Source organism: Microcaecilia unicolor, chromosome 3 (genome assembly GCF_901765095.1).
Source record: "Microcaecilia unicolor chromosome 3, aMicUni1.1, whole genome shotgun sequence".
Lineage (NCBI taxonomy): Eukaryota > Metazoa > Chordata > Amphibia > Gymnophiona > Siphonopidae > Microcaecilia > Microcaecilia unicolor.
Window position 1 is genome coordinate 368,039,838 of NC_044033.1, and position 12,701 is coordinate 368,052,538.

Consider the following 12,701-nt stretch of genomic DNA (forward strand, 5'->3'; position numbering starts at 1 on the left):
TGCTGACCGAGAAAAAAAAACCCCACAGCTTTCTCCTCACACCATCAGGATTTTACCGACACCACACTAGCTGATCTTCACACTCCACACATACAGAATGGCATTGTGTTGAGTCAACCATTTACAATAAATATCATTGTGTTATTAAAATATACGTCTTCCCCATTGTTTGGATAGAGCCTATTTTCCCCACCCCTCCTTTGTTTTCTCCTACTTGTTTTGTGGGGATCAAGTGCACCTCCACACTTTGTGTGGTTTTTCTTTGACTTGTTTTTATCCTACAGCACTGCTGTAGTGAAAACACACCAACGACCCTGTAAGGAGTAAAAAAAAAAAAAAAAAAAAAAATCAAAGCAGCACTTACACAGGCAATTGCTAGTCAAATAGTCTGTTGAGAAGCAACTAGGTTTGGGGCACTCAAGATTTTTCCTTCAAGGGAAAGGTCTGAGACACAAGAAAAACATAATCTTTTAAAGAAAAAGGTTGGTTGGGGAGGGATGGATCTAGGACCGTTAAATATATGACTAAGCAAGGAAATAGAAATAAAGTCCTGAGGTTGCACTAGCAGCTTGTCACCTGCTAGTGACAGATACACTGACTGGTCAGGGGGTTGCACAGTGTTCTTAAGTGATGACATTCTCATTCTTCATCTGCTGACAGGACAGCACAAACCCAAGTACTTGGACTCGTCTGGTGGGGACAATAAGGAATTTGTTACTATACACTCAGAAGAATGGTGTACATAAGATATTTTACATATATCTAACATATAATGCAGGGTTTCCCAAACATGTCTTGGAGACACAGCCAATCCAACTTTTCAGAATAGTCACAATACATGAGAAATCTGCAAAAATTGAATATTCAGCATATACAAAATGTATTCAGCTCTGTACTCTTTTGGGTTAATAAGCCACTGATGTTTTGCTTAGTGGAATTAACTAATGAAGGGCATTATCAAGATTAGATATTTCCATAATTGTTAGGTAATCCTCGATATTTTTCACTCCCCACAAGGGGTCTCATGTTGGCTACTACATTTGTGCACATCATATCAAAGTGTTTAAATAACATTTATCCAAACTGATGTTTTCCTGAGAAATCTGAGAGAGTACGGGCTTATTATCAACCAGTTTACATGACTTTTAAACTCAGGTCTTTAGATTCTGTATCTCACACAGGCTTTTTCCATGAAATTTATTTAGTTCTTTAATACAGTGTCTGCTCAAAGACTTTCTTAGCATGCAGACTATTCTAGGAACAAAATTATAGGAAACCACTTTCACACGTGCACTTCATATCTGAATTCACATTTATTAACTGGTAACATACACAAGTTGAAATGATTAGCTAGGTACAGCATACCAAAACCAAAGGCTTATCTTCCTCTATACACATTTGTACAATAATTCAGCCTTTATGTATTTTGTTTCCTACAATCAACAGTTCCTATTCTTTGGAGATCTTTTACTAAAGTGCGCTAGCTTTTTTAGCTTGTGCTAGAAATCATCTGGCACTGAGATGTCCACTACGTTCCTATGGGCATCTCCGCGTTTAGCGCCAGCTGATTTCTAGCATGAGCTAAAAACACTAGCGCACCTTAGTAAAAGACCCCCTTTGATAGAAAAAATAAACACAATATAAACAAAATCTACAAGAAACAGCAGCCGTTAACATACATCATAAGGACATCACTGCTCTAAATCAGGCCACCAAGACCTCAAATGTACAAGCAACAGGAATACAATACCACAGCCAATATACTCTAGTTACATGACAGAAAACGCTAATAGCTTCATTTCAAAAATTGCACAAAATTATATAAACATTTTCTTATGGAAATGTAAATGGCTTAAAATATAATCAGGCTGTACTATCTAAAAGCTAAGCTTGAAGGAACAACTGTAAAAACCTATATGTGAAGACAAAGATATAACTATAAAATGATTCATGAACATAGCTCTCCCACACCAAGATCTGATGTTTCTGCATGCTGCAAAATTGCTAGTTTCTCAGAAGGCTGATCTGTACATGGTTACCATCATACCCTCTGAAATTATCTTTCCTTGCAAGCTAAATAGCATCTTAGCTATCAATCAGCTACACACAAAAATGAGTAGCAGTTATCATCCATTTTTAAACGTGTATCTAAAAACTTGATGTTTTTAATGCTTTGCCTGCTTCTTCACTTATACATCAGGCTGGATATGTGTAACCTCCTTAGAGGACTGCTTTGGAGAGTAGGCTACTTTCCCAACTACACTGTAGCATTCCAGTGAGAAATCCTGCACTGTGCTGCCACAAAATTAATGATCACACAATACCCCAGTTGAATGTATAATAAGTTGGATAGGGCATGCTGTTTGTAGTAGAGTAATACTTACTTAGAAGGCCAGTTCTGGCATCCACAGGCAACATGAATTTTCAAAGGCAGTCCAGATTTGTTCATAACACTGGCTAACATGCTCAGTTTTTAACCTTTTAACAACAACCTTCAGTTCTCTAAAATAACATCATAATCTCAAAACATATATTTTCATCATCACAATGTATGTCAAAATAATGAAGTAAAATGCTTTGAATAATTGATTTTCACATTACCTGTTTGTATAAAATTAAAGGGCTTTTTCACTAAAGTGCATTAAACAGTTGACATGAAATTACTGCACATGGCCATGGTAAATGGTTACAGTGGTGGCTCGACAGCATGTACTAATTCATGTGTTAACTGCTTAGTGTGGTGAGGGGCAGAGAATGAGGGTGGACTGTGCCTTGCAGTTAAGGGAAGTAACTTAATGCATGCTATTGACATGCACTAAGTCATTCTGTGTGATAACTGTTCGGGGAGATGCTGGCTAAGCCTAACAGTTACTACAAATTCATTTTTCAACTAAGGCACCAAAACTACAATATTTACTGCTCTTTAGTTAAAGTGCTCCTCTGCTGACAAGTCATTTCACAAAACAAAAGCCCCCCAAAATGCAAACTAGATATTGAAGAAGCATACAACAAAACTTAAGATATGTATTTTGCTGTAGTTAATGACATCTGAAATTAGGCACCAATGATGAGAACCTTTTAATGAAATCAGTTTTAGAAAGCACATCAGCAGATAGGAGATGCAAAGAGAGACATCAAAAAAGGCAACAAAAAAGTTTCTTCTTTTTTTAATCCAGGGATGAATCAGTGCAGAACACATTAAGTCCAACTGTATTTTAACCATTCTTTCTTTCAAACATGAAACTGCACCCCGGTATTATATTACGGGGCTCATGTTCAAAGCACTTAAAAGTTCCATAGGTTACTATGTAACTTTGTAAATATAAGTGCTTTGAAAATACGCCTCCACATCTCTCAAAAATGAACAATGTATCCTTTTAAAATTAAATTAGAAAATGTTAGGAGCCTCATAATAAAATGTTTATGTATTCATAACTCCGATTATATTTTAATCCAAAAGTCCTTTAGGTTTGTATAGTCAGACCTTTCAATCCATTTTACATGTCCGCAGGCTCACAGTCAAGTGGCTGTACATGCTGCATATAGGCAGCTGAAAATGTAGGAGGAGCAGCTGGAGTCCCTGTCACTGTTGTACAGTTTCGAGTGGAGGAAAGGGAAGAGCAGTAGACATCCATGCCTCAACACTGTGTCCTAGTTGTGCCAACCTCACAGACTTGATGGGGGCAGCAGGTGATGGTGCTTGAGGGAAATCCACTGCTTCCTCTACTTGTTTAGTTTGAATTTGGATTCAAAACGGGGCCCACATTGGCTTTAGTTTACCCTTCCAATCATGATGGTTTTAAAAGTGGCATTACACTGTTAGTGCTGGAGATGTTTAGTCACTGCTAAAATGTTGATATCTATTTGTTTAAAGACAATCTATGGGTATCAAAACACTGATAGACAATTTACATGTATTGCAACTAAAAAACTAAAATTACTTTTGCAGCCAATATGTAATATGATTGGAAGTATTGTGAAGTAACTATTCTATTACAAGCCTCCTCAAATTTCAAAATTTGCAGTGTTTTGCGCACTTGTCATTTATTTGATTCAGTTTTGAGACAAAAAACAAACTAGTATAAGGTGTTTCTAAAATTATGACTTTTGTTGCATCCATTAAAGGTTTGTACATTTTTGGAATCCATTAACATCACATCACAAGACAAAATGTTGCAATTACATTATGGATAATCATGCACACAAGCAAGCCAAAATAAAAAATCGTACTAATGTGGCTAAGCACATATATTTACAACTATGCTTCAGTAAGGAATACTGCCACCAATTTCACCTGGGTGGTGGAATGAAAATCTAAGGCCCCAACCAGGAAGCCCAGTTCAGTCAAAATCACGATTTGTAAGTACTAGTGGGGCCACCAGAGTCCACACATAAAGCATAATGCAAACCCAACTGGAGGAGATCTTCACCCAGACAGCGGGCCATTTACTGATCATCATCTTATAGGAAGAGTCGGGACTGAAAGAAAAATACAAAGAGAAATGCCATTAATGAAAAGTTAAGAATTTCCCTACAGAGAGGGGGTCCATTAAACCTTACTTTTTTCAGAAGTTAGGGAAGACCCACATGTATCCACGTTCAGAAGAATTCTCATGTTATTTTTGCAATAACACACTACCCCTCCCCCCTCCAATTATCAAACAGAAAATGGAAACAAATGCTTTGGAAGTTGCACCCCACTCGTCTGTGAATGTAAAAAGCTTCCAGATTAAACAGGACAACAGTCCCATCCTCACACTCTTCTTGCAATAAAAAGATGACACTTTTCAAGTTAATATACATTTTGATGGATGAAGACGGACATATTCACCTGCCAAACATGCCTAATCAGATTCAAACCTTGGCTCGGGCATTCAAATTGGTGATGGCCATCTACAGGCCCCCCCCCCCCCCCCCCACCCCCAATATGGCCAGTTTGTTTGAATAGGGCAAAGATTCTTCCTGCATGAACAAACTGGAGATGTTCATGATTCTAATTTATCCAGAAATATATCCTCCACGTGAAATGATTGCAGGAAGAAAATCTTTAAAGAATATATAATCATGGAAAGTTTAATTTTTTACAATAGAAATGGAAATGTATTAAAAATTATGAATGACTAAATGAGCCAAAAAAAGCACTTCAGCACAAGGCACTGCACATATAACATTCATTAACAGTTGCCATGAACTATACATACCTGTACCAGTTGGTTAAGGTCATCATAATATAAAGTGAAGCCAAGAAGAGCATGAAATGAAAAAAGGAATAGCTGTAAGTCACGCCACCCTTTTCATTATCTACTGCCCGACGTACATCTTCACCCTCTTCCACAGTTCCATCACTCCTGCTCATGCCATCTTCTATCAGGGTGGACTCATCACTTGTCAGGGTTAGCTTGTTCACCTGGCTGTTTGTAGATGTACGGATGCTGCATGTCACAACAGAGAGAAAATAAATAATTTAGAGTGGACAGGGTCTGAAAGTTACAGGTGTCCTGGCCTGTTCTGGGTACCAGCTCTCAAGGGAGAAGCTCTGTTTGCCCGAGTCCGTATTTTGGTGCTCATTTCCACTACAGAATGAATAAGACTGCAGGTTAATACCAGGCTCTTGACATTCTACCATAAACTGCCATCTTTTAAACATACACAACCAAAGAAAAATTAAAGGAGGGGGTAAAATATCACAATACCCACAGGCAGTTACAAATACAAAAATAAAATTGTCTAATTAACCATGCTTACCTTGAATAGAGAACACACAGCAAAAACAGAATAAGTCCCACAATTCCTTGGGCATCCCACCACTGAACAACCTGTGCTTGACCTGGGACACTCGTCTGGTTGTAACCAATTATGCTCAGCAAGCTTGGGTTGCATTTTCTTTCTATAAAAACAGAGCACTAGTCAATTTCTTAATTATCCTTAATAGTGGAGCTGGAGAAAGCCAAGCATTTCCAATGCATTCAACATGCCCACAAAGCCCAGCATCTGAAAAGACTTGTATGATTTAATGTATAATTCTCATTGCAATGGATTAATTAAAAACAAGCAATATACCTTGGTTTAAATCACTGATTTTAATCCATTATTCTTTTTATCCTATTTAACACAAAAGATAAGCAAACACTGGCTTAATGTAGCCATTAACATTTTCTGAAACTTTAAGGTAGAAGAAAATTCTAATATTTAAGCAACCATATAAGTACATAAGTAATGCCATACTGGGAAAAGACCAAGGGTCCATCGAGCCCAGCATCCTGTCCACGACAGCGGCCAATCCAGGCCAAGGGCACCTGGCAAGCTTCCCAAACGTACAAACATTCTATACATGTTATTCCTGGAATTTTGGAGTTTTCCAAGTCCGTTTAGTAGCGGTTGATGGACTTGTCCTTTAGGAAACCGTCCAACCCCTTTTTAAACTCTGCTAAGCTAATTTTTGAATGACATTTATTTAAACACCAGAAATATACACTTTTTTGTTTGAATTTAGACTTTAGTTTCTTTATTGGAAAACCAAACAACTTATAAAAAAAAGTCTCTCCCCCCCCCCCCCGATTTTCAGCTGGCAGCGGCCAGCGTGGTTAAAACCCGTCGCCAGTGCTGAACCCAGATATTCAATGCTGGGCCATTTCCGACAACCGGAACTGAATATCTGATTTCATTTTTGGCCAACAGCCGATAACTGGTTAAGTCGATATTCACCGTTACCTAGCCATCAGCTAAGGCATAAAGATAGGACAGCTACTTATGTGCTCAATTTGCCTGGTTAATTATTGGATCCCAAGTATGACCCACCCTGAGAAACTGGATCCCGATTATACACTAACTGCGAATATTCAGTGGAGACAACCAGTTATCTCCCAATGAATATTCGCAGATAGTCGGTTACGATTTAACCACTGCCGACCAGTTAAATCGCTTTGAATATCAGGCCCTGGATTTTTTCACATATCATCAACATTAACAATGCAAAACTCAAGTGACCCTTTTTAACCCTTATACGTATCTCTTTTCCCCTCCTTATTTCCCACCCCTACATACTATTCACCCCAAATTTCAAACCTTCCAAATACTTTTTCAAAAGGTCTGATAGACTTGTGTCATACTGCTGTTATCATACATATAAGACACAATCTATATCTACACCGTGTCTGGAAAAAAGTGAGCCCCATAAACATTTTGCAATTACAACCTAAAAACCTGCACCGACAATTAAAATTTCACATGCATAAAGTGACACCTATTTGCATCACTGATGCCAAATTACACAGGCATGCCTCGTCCCGTTTAAGAGATTTTTAATTTTTACAAACTGTTGTCACAAATCTCAGTTTCTGACATGACTTAATTACTTACTTGCTGATATCATCTGCAATGTCATTATGCATTGATAAAATGTTGTCAAAAGAAGATTGAGTTTTAATTAAAATACTCAGAGTTGAAAAAGGATATGGAGCTAAAAGATCAGATTTCAACATTTGGACTGTTCAGGTTCACATTAATTGTATTAGAAACTCTAACTTTTGGGTAGTGTTATTTAAAGTTTGACATTTCAGTAACGTTACAGTGGATTTCTTCAAAGCCACACAACATTGTTTGAAATAGATGTCACTTTGTGCACATAACATTTTAATTAAATCGGTGCAGGCTTGCGGTTATTATTGCAAAATGTTTAGGGGGCTTACTTTATTCCAGACACAGTGTATATATCCATCTATGTCTATATCTCTGTAATCATTTAAGTAAAATTTGTTGAGATGGCAGTATAGAATGTTTCCAACAGGCTAAAATATGCCTAGTTGCCAAAAACACAAGGACAATAGATTTACCTTCTTCTGGCCTCCATCCTCTATCAGTGTATTTAATGCCTTTGGTTCCAGCCTTACTTTTCTGCCTAAATTTTGGCAGCATTAACCCCCCCCCCCCCCAACTTGTTGCCAAAATTTCTCCAACACTTACTATCTCCTGCCCAAGCATCCGAGTCTGGTATATTCTATATAGGACTTTATAGGCATTTTCCAGATTTACTGAAATTGACACTTTAAACAGCAGTTCTAAATACTTCTAGCCAATCCATCTCCTTCCCATTCCTTAATGTGCCAGTATGTTCTCTATAGGCTACAGGAGGGCACTGCTATTTTTGACAGATGTTTTTTCTTCCCTGCCAGTTTGACCATATCTCCTGAGATGGGGTTCTTCTTAGCTCCTAGCTCTTCTCTCAACTTATGTTCCTGTAGATAGTGTCCAACTTGCACATAATGTAGTAAATCCTACTTGCCAAACCACATCTGAATTTCTGATAAGGCTGCAGTTGCACCCCCTTTAATAAACTGCCACAGTCTATATAAACCAGTTTCATCTCACCTCTTAAAGGCTTCATACATCAGTCCTGGTTCAAAAGCCCTATTATAGTGCAGCAGCTCCCACTGAATCATTTTCTCTCTCTTAGGGGCTGATGCTCAGAAGTTCCCGTTAAAAACAGTGTCCACTTAGATCCACGATAGAAGTTACAGATTTTGAAATAGCAATTAATGCAAATCTATCTCCTGCATATTCATTGTGGATATCCTGAAAACCTGACCTGCCTGCGCTCTCGAGGACTGGAATTGCCTACCTCTGGTCTAAGGGACTAAAGGAAAAGAAAATTATCAGGTAAACCCAAATTAACTCAGTTTCTAAAAATTGTTTTAAGAGGGCATATAAGTTAAAACAGGTCATGTATGTCCGTAGTATTCAATCTGATATGAATATTCCTGAATGAATACAGTTCTTTTCTGTTATGTAAAGTGAATTCTCTGAGGACAAGCAGGACACTGTGACATCATCCAACATAGCCCGGCGCAGACACGCTACCCTAGTTTCTAATTATAGAAGCTCTTAGAAACCGGACCACGCATATGGACACCTTTCTGCTTGTATGCAAATGAGACTCGTGTAAATTTAGCAAGCATCTCAGCAGGGCAAACACCTAGCACATGTGGAGAACAGTCTCTTGGTAACTGTCCATGTTCTGCGCATGCCCAGAAATGCCGCTTCTGTACTCTTTCCTTTCCCTTGCAGAACTTGCTGGCTCCACTGTCCGCGTCTTCACCTTCCTCCTGAAGCTTACTTACCTTCCCCTCAGACTGCCCCCAATGCCGGGAATCTCCTTCTTGCTGAAAGACCCCCCCCCCCCCCCCAGCTGACATCATAGGGGCTTTCCCCAGCTGATTTGCTGTCTGCTTGTTTCTCTACCCCCTCAGCTGACATCATAGAGGCAGACAGCCAATTGGCTGGGGGAGAAACCCCTATGATGTCAGCTGGGGGGGGCTTTCAGGAAGGAGGAGATTCCCAACATTGGGGCAGCCTGAGGGAAGGCAAGTATGCTTCAGGAGGAAGGTGGAGCCAGCATCAGAACAATTTGCTATTGAAAAAAATGTCCTCCTTGCAGACCTCTCCCCCCCCCCACCCCGCTGGTTTCTCCGCCCCTATAAGCTGTTATCAGACAAGTTTTGCTATTGAAAAATGCAAGCAGAGCGTTTCTTGCAAAAGTTGCCCTCATAGAAAATTTTGCACTTTTAAAAGGTAGGCACTCCTGGAGGAAGTGACGTCATCGTCCGGGATGGTCGCTTAGCCACGTTGCTCTGTCTCCCAAAGTCCGTTTGCAGCGATCAAAAGCGATCTTAAGCAGCTCCGAATCAAAAAAAAAGGGGAGTTCAGTGACTCCTGCACCCCAAGCAGCGAAATCGTCATGAGCAAAGCGGCTTCCACCCGTAAAAAGGACCTTGAAAAGCGGGAGAAAAGCGTGGGTGGAAAAAGCGCACACCGCCATGAATCTCCTGAACGGGCCTCACCATCTGATTCAGATTCGGCCCTATCTATGGCAGAAACCCGCTCTCCACCATCAAAAAAAGGTATCTCCGGCGAGCTCCACAATTGTTTGTCTAATATACAACATGAGATTAAGAACTCAAAAGATGAGATATTGGAGCGGATGGATACCTTGAGCTCAGAACTGAAGGAGCTGGGGGGCAGGGTGGAGGAGGCCGAGGTTAAGTTGGACGAGCACGCGGAACATCTGAACAGGCATGCAGAACTGATTCAGGGGCTAGAAACACGCAATGCAGACCTCGAATATAAATTGGATGACTTAGAAAATAGAGGCCGCAGGAATAATTTACGCTTTCGTGGAATACCTGAAGGAGGCGAGACTGAAGATGTGCCCCGGATTATCCAATCCATATGCAGTATGCTGATGGGAGCTGAAGCCGGTGCGACACCGGAAGAATTAGAACGGGCGCATCGAGCCTTGGGCCCACGGAAAGCACAGCAAACCAGAGACATAATAGTTCGCTTCCAGAAATATGAAGCTAAAGAAAGAATATTGGCCCGAGCAAGGAACTCAAAAGACCTGGAATATGGAGGGGCTAAGGTTTCTGTTTATCAGGATCTTTCTCAGTACACTCTCCAGCAGAGACGGCTGATGAAACCCGCCCTGGACATATTGATTAAAAATCAAAGGCAGTATAGATGGGGATTCCCCTTCTCTTTGAATTTTGAGCTACAGGGCATAAAGTGCAGAGCGTTAAATCTGGCAGAAGCATGGGAAGCGTTATTCAAAGGGGGACTGGTGACGCAGCAGATACCACCTGGGACAGTAGCACCAGTAACCAGAGCCAAGCTGCAAAAATGGAAGAGAGTGCCAGAACCCACTAAGCGCGCAGCCTCTAAGCGCTGAAGGGGCATTCGAGATACGATCTGGTAACGAAATATCTGTGCTGCACTAGGAATAGTGCAAGGGACTGGTCCTTATTTCACCGGACTGGTCTAGCGAGTCCACGGACTGTAAGGACATGACTTAAGAAAGTATGTGTATTGTCTACTAGGGACATGTTTGAAGGTTTGGGGTAGGAGGTGTAAGAAAGTATGATTTGTGCAGGAACTCTAAATGTAAGCGAAGATTTAGAGCTGCTTAGGACACCATGGGGGGAGGGGCGGGCGGGGGACTTAACCGGGAGGTGGGTCATTTCTTTCTAATCCCACTTGGAGGAATTAGTCTCTGGGTGGTGTAACAAATAAGGGGAAGGGGAGATATAATGTGGGCGGGGGGGGGGGGGGGGGGGGGGAGAACAAAGGGAGGTGGGAGGGGGGTGGGCGGAGGGAATGGCTTGAAAGGAAGGGAGTCCATATGGAAAGTGTATGCAACTAAGCCTGTAAGGTTGGAATGCTATGTTTATAACTGTATGATTAAGACATGACCACAGACCTAAAGATACTATCCTATAATGTTAAAGGTCTGAATATGCCACAGAAGAGACAGAAACTATTTAAGGAGCTACAACACCATAGTCCCCATATAGTCCTCCTGCAAGAAACACATTTAAGACGAAAACATGAGAGACTTCTCACTCATCCGGTGTTTCCAGTGGTCCACTGTGCATCCTCCGAGGGCAGGGGGGGTTGCAATACTGATGCATTCATCCCTGGCTATACAGGTTCTAGAGGTAAAAAAAGATCCGGGGGGGGGAGATATATATTTTTACATATCAAAATAGACCAGGTGGACCTAACTTTGGCATCGATATATGCCCCAAATGTTGGACAGGTGGAGTTTTTTGCGAAGCTGAAACTGGCATTGGCAGCATTTACTAGGGGCACATTGATTGTGGGGGGGGATTTCAACACAGTGATGAACCCTAGTCTTGATCGTTCAGGGCAACATAAGTTAGAGGGTATTAAAGATTCACAGGCGTTGGGTTCTTTCACATACTCCCTGGGCACTCTGGACATTTGGAGACTGACACACATGAAGGATAGGGACTATACATTCTATTCATCACCACATGGAACTTATTCACGTATTGACTACATTTTCTTAGACACAACTCTAGTGGAGTGGGGCCCTACAGCAGCAATAGGCAGTAAAACTCTATCTCATCATGCTCCAGTCTGGGTGGTACTTCCGAAAATAAAGGTAGAATATAAGGATAAGAGATGGACACTTAATACCAGTTTGTTACAGGAAGGGGAGGTGGCAGAGGGGTATAGAGCGGTATTACACGAATACTTGGAGTTTAATAAGGAATCTGGGCCTGATCTCAATGTGGTATGGGACGCGATGAAAGCTGTCACTAGGGGATATTTTTTGAAATTAGCTAGTAAGAGATCTAGAATGTGCAAAGCTCAGATTAGGGGGTGTATGGGCCGTATACACAATCTGGAGGCACAACACAAAGCAAATGGTTCCCGACAGATCTTACAAGAACTGAAAGATCAGAGAATGTTGCTGGATTCCATTTACTCGGAACAGCTGAGCCACTTGCACAATAGACAGCGGTTGGGGTCCTATGAACACACAAATAAGGCTGGTCGCCTTCTGGCCATAAAGCTACGAAGGCAGAAGGTAGATCGTACAATCACACAGATACGCGATGGGGAGGGAGGCCTGATACGTACTTCAGAGGAAATTCGTAAACGTTTTAGGGATTTTTACCAAGCTTTGTATGATCAGGAGATACACCCTGCCGAGGACTCTGTGGAGGAGTACTTGGCGGACAGTGACCTCTCACCATTGACTTTCCAACAGCAGGCCCAACTAGACAGTCCTGTTACACCCTTAGAAATACAGGAAGCTATTCATGGCTTGCCATCTTGTAAGTCCCCAGGTTTGGATGGGCTCCCAAATGAATTCTACAAGATGTTTGCTAAAGAATTGGCAC

The 12,701-nt window shown here is 41.0% G+C and overlaps 1 protein-coding gene across 1 annotated transcript in view; it reads right to left on the reverse strand.

The window, feature by feature from the left end:
• Positions 1 to 1,294: 1,294 nt before the first annotated feature.
• SERINC1 (serine incorporator 1) overlaps positions 1,295 to 12,701 on the reverse strand; it is a 41,472-nt gene continuing 30,065 nt past the window's right edge. Inside the window, exons 8-10 of the mRNA XM_030198568.1 lie at positions 5,746 to 5,887; positions 5,202 to 5,432; positions 1,295 to 4,479 (exon numbers count right to left, since the gene is read on the reverse strand). Coding sequence (XP_030054428.1) covers positions 4,341 to 4,479; positions 5,202 to 5,432; positions 5,746 to 5,887 — 512 coding nt within the window. The 3' untranslated portion in view covers positions 1,295 to 4,340. The remainder of the gene's footprint in view (positions 4,480 to 5,201; positions 5,433 to 5,745; positions 5,888 to 12,701) is intronic.